Source organism: Silurus aristotelis, assembly GCF_946808225.1.
Source record: "Silurus aristotelis genome assembly, chromosome: 9".
NCBI lineage: Eukaryota > Metazoa > Chordata > Actinopteri > Siluriformes > Siluridae > Silurus > Silurus aristotelis.
Genome location: NC_139582.1, coordinates 14,358,040 through 14,373,270, shown reverse-complemented (window position 1 = coordinate 14,373,270; position 15,231 = coordinate 14,358,040). Strand labels below are relative to the sequence as shown.

The window sequence follows — 15,231 nt, the reverse complement described above, 5'->3', positions numbered from 1 at the left end:
ATTTCACCATATTGTATTTTTTTTAATTACTTATGACATTTTTTATGCGTAAATAAAATTAATATTTTCGGTTGGCAGGAAGTTCTCACTACTGTCCTCAAACTCAGCTAATCGCAGCGCAGAAGGCGGGACTTCATTTCATTCCGGAAGAGAATGAGAGACGCACGTGTTCGAAAACAGCGGAACGGCAAAAATTTTGTGATTGTTTTGTTTATGAAGTTTAAGTGTGAAATATAGAATCAAATGGAAAGTAAGTGAAGAAGCTGTGTCACATCTCAAATCACATAATATATCAGAAATGACCTGGCTGTTGATCCTGTTCACCCTGTTGACGTGTGATAAGACACAGACTAGAGTTAATTTTGTTTTTTTGTTTTTTTTTTTAGAGGTGGTGTTGTCTAGACTTCCTCTTGATGAAAGCAAACTGCTGGGAGTTCAGGTGACTGAAGTATTTTATATAAATAAACTAATAATGTCCTTAAGTAATCCAGTCCCTGTCCATTTTGTGTGTTTTCTCCAAATTAACTTCATGCTGTATATGTGAGGTAAATAGATACAACTTTGTCATTGCACAGTACAGGTACACGGCAACGAAATGTAGTTAGCATCTACCAGAAGTGCAAATAATAGCAATTATGCAAACTGACAAATGCAGATATATATAAAAATATATGTACAACATGTAATGTATATATGTACTGCAAATAAATGAAATGTGTGTGTGTGTGTATATATATATATATATATATATATATATATATATATATATATATATATATATATAAATCTGGGATATACAATGTATACACAATTATATACAGATAATTATATTTAAAATATGAACTGATGATGATTACTGGCAGTAGAACAATTGAATCATTGGTTGGTGGTATAGTGTTAATCCCTCTCTCTTTTCCGTGTGTGTGTGTGTGTGCGCGCGCGTGCAGTCTGAGCATGGATCTGCTGCTGAGAAGTTCACAATGGCCTTCCTGAAGAGCAGCACACCTCGCCTGAGCACTGAGAAAGCAGAAGAAGCGCTGCAGCATAAAGCACTGATGCTGCAGTATGCTCGGGAGAGGAAGAGGAGAGGGAAAAAAACAAAGGCTAAAGGACTGAATGCTAAAGACATCAGAACCATGAGAGTGTTTGAGCTGAAACCCGAGCATCAAAAGTTTGTCATAGTTTTACCACAAGACTCATCACTGTTATGCATCTGCTTCTTTGTTTAGCACATAATGTGGTGTCTTGCACACAGGTACGATCTCTTCCTGCCACTGCATGAGCTGTGGAAGCAGTACATCACTGAGCTGTGTAATGGCCTCAGACCAGACAGGTGAGGAACTGAGCCAGGACATATAATCCATGCTGAACTGTTCACTGTGTGCTGTTCTGTTGCTGTTAAAGTAATGTAATCTGCACATTGTGTGCGTGTACATGTGTCTTAGTAATCTACAGGTGATGCAGCAGAAACTTCTAAAGGCAGATTTTCATGGTGCTATTATAACAGGTCAGGATTGTGTTTTTATTAAAATACACTGTTATTACAGTAGGATTCCTTAGAGGTCCTTTACATGCATACAATTTTTACTTGTAAATGTTTCCAAATTAAAAACTTTTAAGTTCCCCTTAAAAGGGAACTAGATGTGCTAGATGGAATGTTTGAATCCTGTAAATGTACCTCTACCTGCCTTGGTGTGTGTGTGTGTGTGTGTGTGTGTGTGTGTGTGTGTGTGTGTGTGTTCACAGTTGTTCGCTCTAAATGCCCCTCATATGTGGGCTCCACAGGGATCCTGGTGCAGGAGCTGAAACATATATTTAAGATCATCACACAGGAAAACCGACTAAAAAGTGAGATTTGTTTTATTTTATCCTCAATCTAATGTAATGATTGTGTGCTTTTTATTTTATGCCATCACTGTGTGCGTGTCTGTGTGTACAGTCATTCCTAAGAAGAACAGCGTGTTCAGTGTGGAGATGGGAGACTTTGTCACGTACATTTACGGCAGTAAGTTTGAGCTTCGCTCAAGTGAGAGGTCGGCCAAAAAATTCAAGACCAAAGGCACCATCGACCTGTGAAGACCCTCCTAATGACTACAGAGTGGGCTTGACCCTCCCATGCCCTCAGGAGATTTAACAACAGTTTATTTTTGGTGCAAAGCGTGTGAGAGCATGCAGTTATTAATTTTTATTTTAATTAAGTTCTTTAAAATGAAGGCTCTGTTCCAGTGATATATTTTCCCCACTCGTAACTCCTTCAGTAGTGTGTATCCACACACTATTTACCACATCTGTACGGTAGTAAATTAAATCTTTTTCACACAACTTAGATAATAAACATTTAATGATAAACTAATTCTTGAAGATGCCTAAGATTAGTGCATAAGGGGAAGAGTTAAATTGAACTGGAATACATAGTTGTTGTTGTTGTTGTTTTGGTTGTTTTATTAAGGCTTCAGAACGCAGGGGGGCGCCATTGTTGTGTTTTTCTCAACATCTTTTCCTTTTTTTGGGGGAGGTAGTAGCTAAGTGGTTAAGCCATTGGACTTTGTATTGGAAGGTCACAGGTTGAAATCCCACCACCACTGAGCTGCTACTGCTGGGTCCTTGAGCAAGGCCCTTAACCCTCCTCTGCTCAGGTGTAAGTTGCTCTGAATAAGGGTGTCTGCCAAATTTAAATAAATGTAAATGTTTTTTTTTTTTTGTTATCTGACTCTAGTTAGTTGTTATCCCCTAGTTAGTGCTGAGGTAATGCACAGACATGGCTTTTGCTTCTTTTGCCTTTTGACCGTGAGTTTCTCTGTTATGTGCTGAGAAAGATATTTTTGATGCTTGTTTTTTTTTTAAGGATTTATTAACTCATTGATTAAGACATTGAACTTATGATCGGAAGGTCAAGCTGCCACTGCTGGGCCCTTGACCAAGTTGCTTAACCTGCAAGAATATTAGGCTGTTAAAAACAAAATAGCAGTGTCTGCATGTTTCTTTACAAAGTCAAACATTTACTATATAAAATGAAAAATGCTTGGGTTTTTTTTTTGTTTTGTTTTTTTATTTCTTATGAATCAATAAACTAATATTTAGGTGTATAATCAACTGAGGACTGATTCATAACTGTGTTGCATGGAGTCAACCAACCTCTGGCACCTGTGAACAGGTATTCCAGCCCAGGATAACTGCATTACATGCCACAATTCCTCTGTATTTCTTGGTTCTGCCTCAGAAACAGCATTTTTTTTTTTACGTCACCCCACAAGTTTTTAAATAGTTTAAGGTCCGGAGATTGGGTTGGCCACTCTATAACGTTAATCTTGTTGGTCTGGAACCAAGATGCTGCTCACTTACTGGTGTGTTTGGGGCCGTTGTCTTTTTGAAACACCCATTTCAAGGGCATTTCCTACTTGGCATTAGGCAACATGACCTCTTTAAGTATTTTAATGTACTGAAACTGATCCATGATCCATGGAATGTGCTAAATAGGCCCAGCACTGTAGTATTCAATACCTGTCTGACCAGGAAGTGAAAGTTCATTCCACCACAACAGAAAAGAGTCTGGAAGCAAGTCTTTTTTTTTGTACACTGAGAAGTAGTTGGGACCAGTCAAGCAGTGGATAAGGATAAAAGAGGACCTGGTACAGTGCAGGGTGAGATAAGTGCTGAGGGCTAGAGGGGTCTGTCTGTTATAGCCAGTGAAAGGAGTGTAGCATTGGGGTAACCTTATGAAGAACTAATCATTAAGTCTACAACAAACATTCAGCAATATCAAGCCACTAAAGTAACACACACTTAAATAGTCACTTTTATTCCACAAACGAAGCATTTGCCCCCTAATTGCAGACAGAATTTATCCTCCTCTTGTTTGCTTGTTTGAATTGTTACATGTAAGATACAATACAAAACTAGGTGTACATTAGAAAACAAAATGATCATATATTAAACAAAAAAAGGTAGAACCCTATACACTTAATAAATGGTTCCACTTTTAACTGGAGCAAATACAGCCCAAATTTTCTGATATAATCTTTTCCATTACTGAAGAAATTCTCTCTGTATAATCTGTACTTTCATTTCCTATAAATAAGTCACTCAAAACCTTCATTTTCACTTCTGGATGAACATTAACCTTTATTTGTCCTCTTTTCTTGGAAGCGATTGTGTGTGTAATGTATTTAAGACAGAATGCTTACAAGAATGTTTAATGACTGTCTATTGTGTGTGTAGGTGTGACTTCCAAGGCCAGGGCTGGGAAACCTAAAACTAGTTGACACTGTCACTTGGCTAGTACTTTGGTGTCAATCCTTTAATGGGTAATAAAAATGTTCAAGTCAAAGTGAGTCATCGTAAGGCAGGATTGTTACTGACTATTTTAAAGGTAGACTGGTGTTTATTCAGTTTGACCTCAAGTATAGCACATTAGCCCAAATACTAAATGGAAAAATATTTTTTGAATTAAATATAAAACTCGTGAGTTATGTTAGTTATAAACTTTCTCCTGGTTTCTAGATAGGGCTAATATTACAGCAGCTTTTGAATTTAAATTTTAAGTTTAATTTCATTTAATTTGAACTGGGGGGTTTTTTTGGGACAGGAATGATAAAGAACTTTCTAAAGCATCTCCGTATTACTGATTGTTCCATGTAGAGGAACAGTCTGTGTGAACACTGCTGCTGCTAGCTGGTCATTGCAGACTCTAAGGACCTGACTTGTGATCCTGTCTGGTCCTGCTCCTTTCTGGTGAAAGCATTTCTCACTTTCACATTCTTCACATGCATGCAGACATAAGTACTGTTAGCACCATTAGCCATATTTGCTCCACTAGTTAGGGTTGTTAGCTGCAGCCTTGAAGCGAGCTTAGAAAATGTTTAGTCCATCGATAATAAAAGTGTCTGTATTACATTTTCTGGAGAATTTTGGTTTTGTAGTCTGTTATTGTTCTAAGTCCCTGACACTGGTTTCTAGAGCCACCATGTTGGAACTGTTGAACTATAGTCTTATTCTGTAGTTTCATGCCTTGTCATGCTTCATATTTCAGGTTTCGATCCCTGCATTAAAGGTAAATGGTTGGAAATGGTTTTATCCACTTGTGGATTCTGACTGGAAAAAAAATTCTGGTGATGGCTTTGTGGACTGTATCATCTGCCAGTTTCCTGATAAATTCTACAAGTGCTTCAACAAACATATTGATGTCTTCAAAGTTGTACTTGCACTTGTCCCATTCTTTGCCTTGTAGAGCATTTTGCACAGTGGCCAGCAACTGGTATGTCCATTTAGTTTGATTTACTGGTAATGTGCTTTGTTTGTGAACAGATTTTTGAGGTAGTCCAGAAACTTTTTGCCCCTGTTGGGGCAGGTGATATGCCAATGAAAGTTTGGCACTGCCTGTTTTAGGCCAGCGCTGTTAAAGTTTTTTGCCAGAGTGAGCAATGTGTCATTGTGATGTGTCTGACTGTAATAGAGAGCCTGATGTAGATTACATTGTGGCACTTATATATCAATGCTGCTATTTTCCTCCATAACTCATAGTAATTAGGATATGTCTTATTATTATTATTATTTGTTTTTTATAGTTTTGCAGAATTTTTGGTAACCTCTGTTTTTAAGTTGTTCCAGTCCAGATCCAGAAAGAGTGTGCCATTACATCTGTTGTTTATGCCAGCAAAAGAGTATAACTCTTGTGTATTTTTGACATTAGTGTGTTTCTAAAAAATAAATAAATAAATAAATAAAAGTGTCTGTTAATGTGCTTTAACCTGTATTATGAATTGACTGTGTGGGTGTATATCAGAGGTGGAAAATAACGAAGACATTTACTCATACTACTGTAACTGAGTAGCACTTTCTGCACCGCTAATTTTGAATTTTACTTTAGCTAAAATATATTTTGTTTGGAAGTATTGTACTTCAATACATTTTAAATCACATCAGTTACTGGGTAAAAAATCAAAATCAATAGGATGACAATCAGGTGTCAGTGAGTGTCCTGTTTTATATAAAGAACACAGATCTATCAAAGTCTGTTTTTCACAAAAAAAAAAAAAAAAAAACGAGGACCTTAAAAAAGAGTTGTTGTTGCTCATCTGGTCAGACAAAAGGTTACATAACCATCTGAATAGTGTTTGGACTCCACGTATCCACAGTCAGGCAGATTGTGTACAAATAGTGCTAATTTAAAACCATTGCTACCATCCACAGGACTGATCAACCAACAAAGATCACTCTAAAAGTGAGACATGTCATTGTCTGCAAGGTCACAAAGGAACCCAGGGTAACTTCTAAACAGTTAAAGGCCTTAAGATGGCTAATGTTAAAGTTTACCATCAACAGAACAATGAACAACCTTGGTATGCATAGCAGAATTAAAAGAAAAAAGACAAAAAGAACATAGCTACCCATCTGAAATTTTATATGGATAAGTCAGAGGACTATTTGAAAAACTGTCTTGTGGAGTAACCAGACAGACATTGATAGACAGACAGACATGTTGTAGAATGACCTGAAGCACAGGGTTACACCAAACACTGAAAGCGAAGGATCACATACTTTTGCCACTCACAGATAGGTATTGGATCATTTTTAATGTCAATAATGAAATACATATTTGTTTTATTTGTTGGGTTCACTTTGTCTACTGTGTGAACATCTAGTGCATTTAATATACATATTCATGCAGCAATATTGAAGGTTCTGAAGGGATAACAACATTTTAAACATCTCTGTACTTTTGCCAAGTCAGTGTATTATATATTATAGATAGGGCTCCAGAATAGACAGTTCATGGATGCTAAAAGTCATCTCACTTGGTGCTGTTTTGTTTTACTGTCCTCAGTGTGGTCTACTGCAGGTTATACAATAAATAAAAGTACAGTATTTCATGCAACCCCACTTCAAACAAAACTCACTTTAACAGTAATATGACTTGACTATAGTATAGGCATACCTTCCACTATTTTTCATACTCATGTTCATAAAGATGGTCTACATAGCCACAGTTTATGTCACCTTTAATGAATGTATTGTATGGAATTTCTTCTATGAAAAAGTCAACACTGAAATGGCAAATTATTACATTTGTTGTAGCACTTTGTAAAGTTGTTTAAAAAAAAAAAAGAACTAGATTGAGATTTACTGTATAATACTCTGTGTAACATAGGTGAAAGTGAAACCCAGGGGAGTTTGTGTAAAAGTGTGACGTGTAAGTGTGTAGATGCATTAACAGTTTCTTTATAAGGTTAATGTGCTAGAAATGTAGGTACACCACACCCTGAAGGTATAACCTGTATTTGATTGATTGTTTTTTTGTTTTGCGGTTATTATAAAAGGGGTGAAGTCCATTCACTAAGGTCACTGCTTAAGAAATAAACCAGTTCTGATGTGGTTATTCATGTTCCCTTCTTGAAAACCTCTGTGTTTTCTGTAGCAACCTCCATGACAAACATACACATGCCCTTAACATAAACAAGGCAGCATTTTCTCCATCACAGTCATAATGCATACTGGTTTTATTTGCTTCTTTTCTCTGTTTCGTATTTACATAGATTCAAATCAGTTTTACTTTCAATTTGTAACCAAAAAGTCAAACACAAAAGCAGCGTTTAGGGATAGTGAAAGTAAAGTAAGTCTATCTTCTCCATGAGTTTGATGATCGGCATGTCTGGGATTTAAGCAGGAAAAGCAGTATGAGGTATAGATATAAATAGACTGAGACAGTGTCTGTAAAACTATACACTGGCAGCTTCTGTGAAACAATTCTTCATTTCATCAATCAGGTATACTACTACCACTATTGTTTATTAATAATAATAACAGTGTATTATTATTATTTATATTATTCTTATTATTGTTATAATTTGTTACATACTTGTGTTAACACAGAGCCTTTTTTTGTGTATCTGTATTTTTGTTACCTTTATATGTAAGCTGGATAATGTGATTCAAGTATTATTAGAGGCTTTAATTGATTTGTTTGTGTTTTACAGTATGGTTATTTTTTTAAAGACAAATTTTCAGTACATATTAAGCATATTTTTACACTGAACTGAAACACTGAAAGTGTGGTTTAGAGCAGAATTAGCCTAAAAAAAAAGTAAATAGAAAATATAAATTTTTCCTTAAAATGTCTATTTTCACTTTAAGTGTCTATAAAGGGGGTGGGGGTGGGGGGGTATAGTTATGTGTGAAATTGTAATTATATAATTAAAATAAGTAAAGAAGAGATGAGAAACTTGTTTGAAGAACAGTGTTGTGTAAAACCTGTCTCACATTTTTTTCTTTTTTCATTTAACTACAGGCTGAGTACTACAATGGCGCAGAAGATGAACGATGTTATGCAGATGTGTTGTGAGGTTTCAGCAAGCTGGAAGATGAAGACTGCAGTAAAGAGTTCTCTGAAGGGAGGTGCAGTAACAGGAGGGGCCGCAGTAGTAGGAGGGTTACTGCTTGGACCAGCTGGATTTGTTGTTGGTAAAGACTTTTTATTGTTTCTAATTATTCAGTGTTTAAAATCTCTGTCTCTGTCTGTCTCTCCAGTTGTCTTCTTATGAATAAGAAAAAAAATTATATATAAATATTATGAATATAAAAATATATTATTATATTCATAAGAAGACAACTGAGGGCATCTGCATTTATTGCAACTCGTTTCTAACTAATTAAATCATCTGATTGTTAATCATAAATATAATAATATATTATGTGTCAGACAGTCATTTATGCAATGGTATGCAAAATCATGATCGTACTAAACAGCTACTTGAATTAGGGTACAATATTCAGCAATCAAATATTTATTTATCAATTACTGGACACCTATTTGAAAGTTGAAAAACATTTTAGCATTTCAACAATTATTAAATGATCAGTATGAAAGCTGGCAGCCTATGAATTATAGCTAAAATGAAAGTATGTATAAGGACATAAAATAAGTCTTAATATTAGGTAAATTTGACCTCAAACAAATAGTAACTCATGACATTGTTCTGTGTAATTATTATATTTATATAAAAATAAATCCAAAATGGAAAAGCCATGTGTGAACAGCTAAATACACCTTTACTGCTTATATAGGAATTAAGAAGCTAAGTAGCAGCCAATTGCTGCTAATAAATTGCCATGATTAATTCAGCAAGTGTGGTAACCTCTATAAAAGTTTATTCAGGTGTGTGTTAACACACTGCCAAGGAGGAACAACATCAGAAATTATCTTTAAGAAGCAATTGTTGCTGCCTACAAATCTGGAAGGGTTATAAGGCCATTTCCAAATGATTTTAAGTCAATCATTTTACAGTGAGGAAGATAATAAGGAAGAATGGTGGAAACCATTCAAAACAGTTGCCAATCTTCCCAGGAATCAAAAAGCTTGCTCACCTGGAAAAGCACCATCAATGCTAAAAGTTATATACAGGTTTGAAAAACAATATACAGTGAGAAAAATAAGTATTTGAACACCCTGCTATTTTGCAAGTTCTCCCACTTAGAAATCATGGAAGGGTCTGAAATTGTCATCGTAGGTGCATGTCCACTGTGAGAGACATAATCTAAAAAAAAAAATCCAGAAATCACAATGTATGATTTTTTTAACTATTTATTCGTATGATACAGCTGCAAATAAGTATTTGAACACCTGAGAAAGTCAATGTTAATATTTGGTACAGTAGCCTTTGTTTGCAATTACAGAGGTCAAACGTTTCCTGTAGTTTTTCACCAGGTTTGCACACTGCAGGAGGGATTTTGGCCCACTCCTCCACACAGATCTTCTCCAGATCAGTCAGGTTTTTGGCCTGTCGCTGAGAAACACGGAGTTTGAGCTCCCTACAAAGATTCTCTATTGGGTTTAGGTCTGGAGACTGGCTAGGCCATGCCAGAACCTTGATATGCTTCTTACATAGCCACTCCTTGGTTATCCTGGCTGTGTGCTTCGGGTCTTTGTCATGTTAGAAGACCCAGCCTCGACCCATCTTCAATGCTCTAACTGAGGGAAGGAGGTTGTTCCCCAAAATCTCGCAATACATGGCCCCGGTCATCCTCTCCTTAATACAGTGCAGTCGCCCTGTCCCATGTGCAGAAAAACACCCCCAAAGCATGATGCTACCACCCCCATGCTTCACAGTAGGGATGGTGTTCTTGGGATGGTACTCATCATTCTTCTTTCTCCAAACATGTTTAGTGGAATTATGACCCAAAAGTTCTATTTTGGTCTCATCTGACCACATGACTTTCTCCCATGACTCCTCTGGATCATCCAAATGGTCATTGGCAAACTTAAGACGTGCCTGGACATGTGCTGGTTTAAGCAGGGGAACCTTCCGTGCCATGCATGATTTCAAACCATGACGTCTTAGTATATTACCAACAGTAACCTTGGAAACGGTGGTCGCAGCTCTTTTCAGGTTATTGACCAGCTCCTCCCATGTAGTTCTGGGCTGATTTCTCACCTTCGTTAGGATCATTGAGACCCCACGAGGTGAGATCTTGCATGGAGCCCCAGTCCGAGGGAGATTGACAGTCATGTTTAGCTTCTTCCATTTTCTAATGATTGCTCCAACAGTGGACCTTTTTTTTACCAAGCTGCTTGGCAATTTCCCCGTAGCCCTTTCCAGCCTTAGGTGTACAATTTTGTCTCTAGTGTCTTTGGACAGCTCTTTGGTCTTGGTCATGTTAGTAGTTGGATTCTTACTGATTGTATGGGGTGGACAGGTGTCTTTATGCAGCTAACGACCTCAAACAGGTGCATCTAATTTAGGATAATAAATGTAGTGTAGGTGGAACTTTAAAAGGCAGACTAACAGATCTTTGAGGGTCAGAATTCTAGCTGATAGACAGGTGTTCAAATACTTATTTGCAGCTGTATCATACAAATAAATAGTTAAAAAATCATATATTGTGATTTCTGGATTTTTTTTTTTGTCTCTCACATTGGAAATGCACCTACGATGACAATTTTAGACCCCTCCATGATTTCTAAGTGGGGGAACTTGCAAAATAGCAGGGTGTTCAAATACTTATTTTCATCACTGTATGTACGGGTTACGACACACATGGGCAAACTACGGTCCGCGGGCCACACACGGCCCATTGGGTTTATTAATCCGGCCCGCCGAACGTGACCAAATTCTATTAAAATAGATACAGGTAAACCTTGTTCAATCTACCTTTCCCCTGTAAGTTTTCCCAAAAGATGTCGCACTTCAGCAAAATTGACCTTCTTCTCTTATGAGGCCCTCTGCAAAATTGAGCTTATTAAAGAAAAGTGGATAGTGAGCGGTATAAAATCGGGGTTTTATAAACCTTCAATTGTTACATTTTTACAAATATTTCTTCACCGTCTGAATGAAGTGTCTCTCTTTCATATTGTCAGGTGGAGCGGTCGGGGGTCTTCTGGGTGCCTGGATGACCAGTGGTCAGTTTAAACCAGTTCCTCAGATCCTCATGGAGCTTCCACCTCAGAAGAAACAGAAGCTGTTCTCTGAGATCAGTCTGATTTTGAGCTCACTTGACTGGAAGGATGTTACTCAGCTGATGTTTTTGGTAAAAGGAGATAATACACTGCTGCAAAGAGTCGAAGCTGGGATTCAGTCCTTTGTTAGCAATAATCTAGGTGCTGTAGTGGAATATGGAGACTGAGATTGAAAGAGCAGGGCCAACTATAATGTTCAAGTAATCTTTAATTCTTAACAATATACCTTCTTAACTGTTCATCTTTTAAAAATTCTGCATTTGGGATAAACCTTTACAATTAAAATTACATTAACATTTTAGTTTTAATATTTCTTATTGATTTTTTCATTTTTCTCATCAAAGATTTATTGTAAAGACACATAGACAAAAACAGGTATAATGCAATGTACTGGGACAGAGGGACTGCAGGTTGACTGGTTCTGAAGATAGTGGATTACAAACCCTTTCACTATTATTCTGGCTATTCTGTCTTCATCTGTACCTACAGATAAAACACAAATACATGGGCATCATTCAGAGTTCCACACAAAATGTATGACTATTATTCGTGGGTAAAAAAAAAAAAAAAAAAAAAAAAAAAAGGTTATTTGAATGCTTGAACCATATAATGAGAGCTCTGGTAGACCTGAAATGCACTGCACAGCATAAAAAAGTGATTAGACCTTGTCACCACAATGGTCAAAAATAATGACAAGAATTATTTTCTTTTCATACCTTTGGTGTTTTTTTTTTTTTTTTAAGTGAGTGTCACATACAGAATATACAGTGATTATAACAGTTATTTTCCCCTCATCTTGCTGTGCTAAATCCTTCTAACCTGCTACAAAAGGTGTAGTGTTATATACCCCTTCCAGCAGCTTTCACTAAGGTCAAATTAGACACAATCTCGTATACTAAAATCCAAATGTAGATGTTTCTTTGTTTTCCTATACGTTTGTGAAACTTGACTCCCCTCTGGTGGGTATTATAGGTATGACACCCTCACCATGTCCTCTACCAAAATACCAATTAAAAAAATGCTAGATCATAAAGAGCATTTAACTGATTGTGTAAAATTGTTTGCTGTTTCCTACATTATCAGTTGTTTATGGCATGTTGATCAAAATATATTATACTGGTTTCACCTAAATAGTCTTAACCTCTACATCTCAACATCAGTTCATTGTATCTTTTAGTTGTTTATCCACTCTCCAAATGAAGGTTCACAAGATTGATGGCGTAACCTTGTGAACCTTCATTTGGAGAGTGAATAAACAACTAAGAAAGAAACGAACACTTGTATAGTACAGTAAAAAGTGTGAATCCTGTCTTGTGTCTTGCAATCAATATGAATCAAATATGCAATCAAATAGATACATTTGTGCTGCTGAAATTCAAAGATGTAGTACAAAAGCACATAAAATTGTGCATTTTCAATCACTGTAATCCAAACTGTAGTTTATCTCAAGAAGTACTGAAAGTGTGCACTCAATTGTTTTGAGAATGCACTTACTGATTTGCAAATTTAAGGGATTATTCGAGAAATGCTCCAAAGCAACTGAGAAAAAATGATTAAATATGGCATCCACTAGATGTCACGTTAGCACCAAAACATCCCTGTCCATCATAACTATCTGGAAAATGTAATACACTGTCAATATTCACACCAACATGTCTCTTAAAGCCTTTCTACCCATCATGACCTGCGTCTCACGAAAACTCTTGATAATCAATAATTTAGAAAGTTAAGGCTACGGAACAAAAGCTTTTTGTTGTTTAAAAGCACAGTGTACTGTGAACTGTAATAGGAAACCTGCTAAGTGTTACTTTAATTTATGACACTGCCTGAGGAAGTCTGCCTGAGGCTCACAGTATTATGGAATTTAATTTAAGTGGAATTTACTTTTTGAGCTTACAACCGGCTTATCATGTTCACCAAGCTTATAGTAAAAGATGACAGGCTATCAGACTTGCACGCTTATCAGCTGGTCATATATCACTTTAAGAACATATTAATCACTTTACTTTTATAGAGCAACCCATGTGTCACTTTATGACTTACTGCTCTTTAGACTTTACACATTTGGTTATTCTCTGCTGCTCTTCAACTTAACATTGCACACAGACTCATTCCAAAACTGTATCTTATTTATTCTATACTTTTCTGTATAATATATATATATATTACTGTTTGAAAAAGACAGATATATAAAATTGATTATAGGCATAAAAATAGAGTAGAACATGTAAGTGGGTAATAAAATTAAGTGAGTAATGTACACACAGTAACAGAAACAGATTTCAGGTTAGGGTCTAAAACTGAAGAGCCAGATTTACTTTTCTAATTGTAATTAAAACACTACATACGTACGTAATTTGAGACAATGCTAGTTTATTAAGCGGAGGTCGTTAGACAAAGAAATTTTGACACACTACTTTTCACATTTGCAGTCTGCTTGAAGAGTAAAAAGATTAAAATAAGATGCGTTCATTTAAACTTGTCTGATCTGTAAAATTTCAAAATATTAATACACAATTAATACCGCGTGACTAGAAAAAGCATTTAACATTTTGAATATTAATATGTAAAGTAACTGAGAGAAATATAAGAGGAGAGTTGAGGTGAGTTTCTCTGGTGACACCATTTAAAAATTAAGAGATGTAATGTGGGGTCATGACCCCTAGTTTGGGAAACCAAGGGTCTGCTTAATTTGATTAGGGATGCCAGACACAAATGTACATTTTCTTACTCTTCACTTTGTTTCCTTCCACTACTGCTGTGTTATACACTTATTTTTATGTTGTTTTATTTTGTTTTCTCAAAAAAACCTGGGAAGTGGAGCTACTGAGAAAAAACTAATTGAGGTTAGGTTCATTTCTTTATTGACTTAAGTTTATAGATACAGTGAAATTTAACAGTCTCATAAAGGTGTTTTATATGGTTATTTTATTTATATCAATATAAAAAGTAAATTTAGATGACAACAAATAATTACAGCAGGGTTGATATTCACTAAAGCAGTGATTGTGATATTTGCTTTATATTTGCTGAACACATACACAGGGTAAAAACCTACTACTAAAAAAAGAAATAACAATAATAATAATTATATAATGACAGGTTTTGTTGAATGATTCTGTGCTTGTTCTGGATTTAATGTTAAATCTTGAACAGGTTGAACAATGTGTTTTTGTTTTTTTCTCTTTTATTTTTTGCCTTTATTAACATTTGAACACACGTCCTCTTATAAACACTTTCCCCTTCATTAAAACATGCAGGTAAATGCATAAACTGGTGTCTTGTTACACTTGCACGTTTTCCTCACACACACACACACACACACACACACACACACACACACACACACACACACACACACACACACACACACACACACACACACACCAGTGGTGGACAGTAACGAAGTAGATGTAATTCATTGTTGTACTTAAGTAGTTTTTTTCATCTTGTGATAATTAAATGCTAATGCAAATAATGAAATGGACTAATAACTGTATATCACTTAGGTTAAGCTGCTGCCTGCTGTGCTTTTACACATAGAGCAGCAATATTTAGTTTAGCTGCTTAACATTATAATTTATAGTATGTAGTTTATCATAATTTGTGATAAAATTATGAGACATTATAGCCATAATAAATCATAGTACTTGCATACGTAAGTACATTTGAAGGCAAATACTTTTGTACTTTTACTCAAGTGAAAGTTTATAGAAAGCACTTTTATTTTTACTGGAGTAATATTTTACCTACTGTATATCTACTTTTACTCAAGTAGATGA

The 15,231-nt window shown here is 35.8% G+C and overlaps 2 protein-coding genes across 2 annotated transcripts; both read left to right on the top strand.

The window, feature by feature from the left end:
• The first annotated feature begins 109 nt into the window (after positions 1 to 109).
• Positions 110 to 2,700, top strand: pop4 (POP4 homolog, ribonuclease P/MRP subunit). The gene is made up of 7 exons (XM_083550293.1): positions 110 to 250; positions 387 to 439; positions 948 to 1,171; positions 1,256 to 1,333; positions 1,446 to 1,507; positions 1,747 to 1,848; positions 1,940 to 2,700. The coding sequence occupies exons 1-7, from the start codon at positions 244 to 246 to the stop codon at positions 2,074 to 2,076; spliced, it is 663 nt and encodes a 220-aa protein (XP_083406419.1). The 5' UTR covers positions 110 to 243; the 3' UTR covers positions 2,077 to 2,700.
• A 5,016-nt stretch (positions 2,701 to 7,716) lies between these two features.
• On the top strand, positions 7,717 to 12,496 carry LOC310731017 (protein C19orf12-like). Its single transcript, XM_083550294.1, has 3 exons — positions 7,717 to 7,763; positions 8,285 to 8,457; positions 11,351 to 12,496. The coding sequence occupies exons 2-3, from the start codon at positions 8,298 to 8,300 to the stop codon at positions 11,614 to 11,616; spliced, it is 426 nt and encodes a 141-aa protein (XP_083406420.1). The 5' UTR covers positions 7,717 to 7,763; positions 8,285 to 8,297; the 3' UTR covers positions 11,617 to 12,496.
• Positions 12,497 to 15,231: the final 2,735 nt, after the last annotated feature.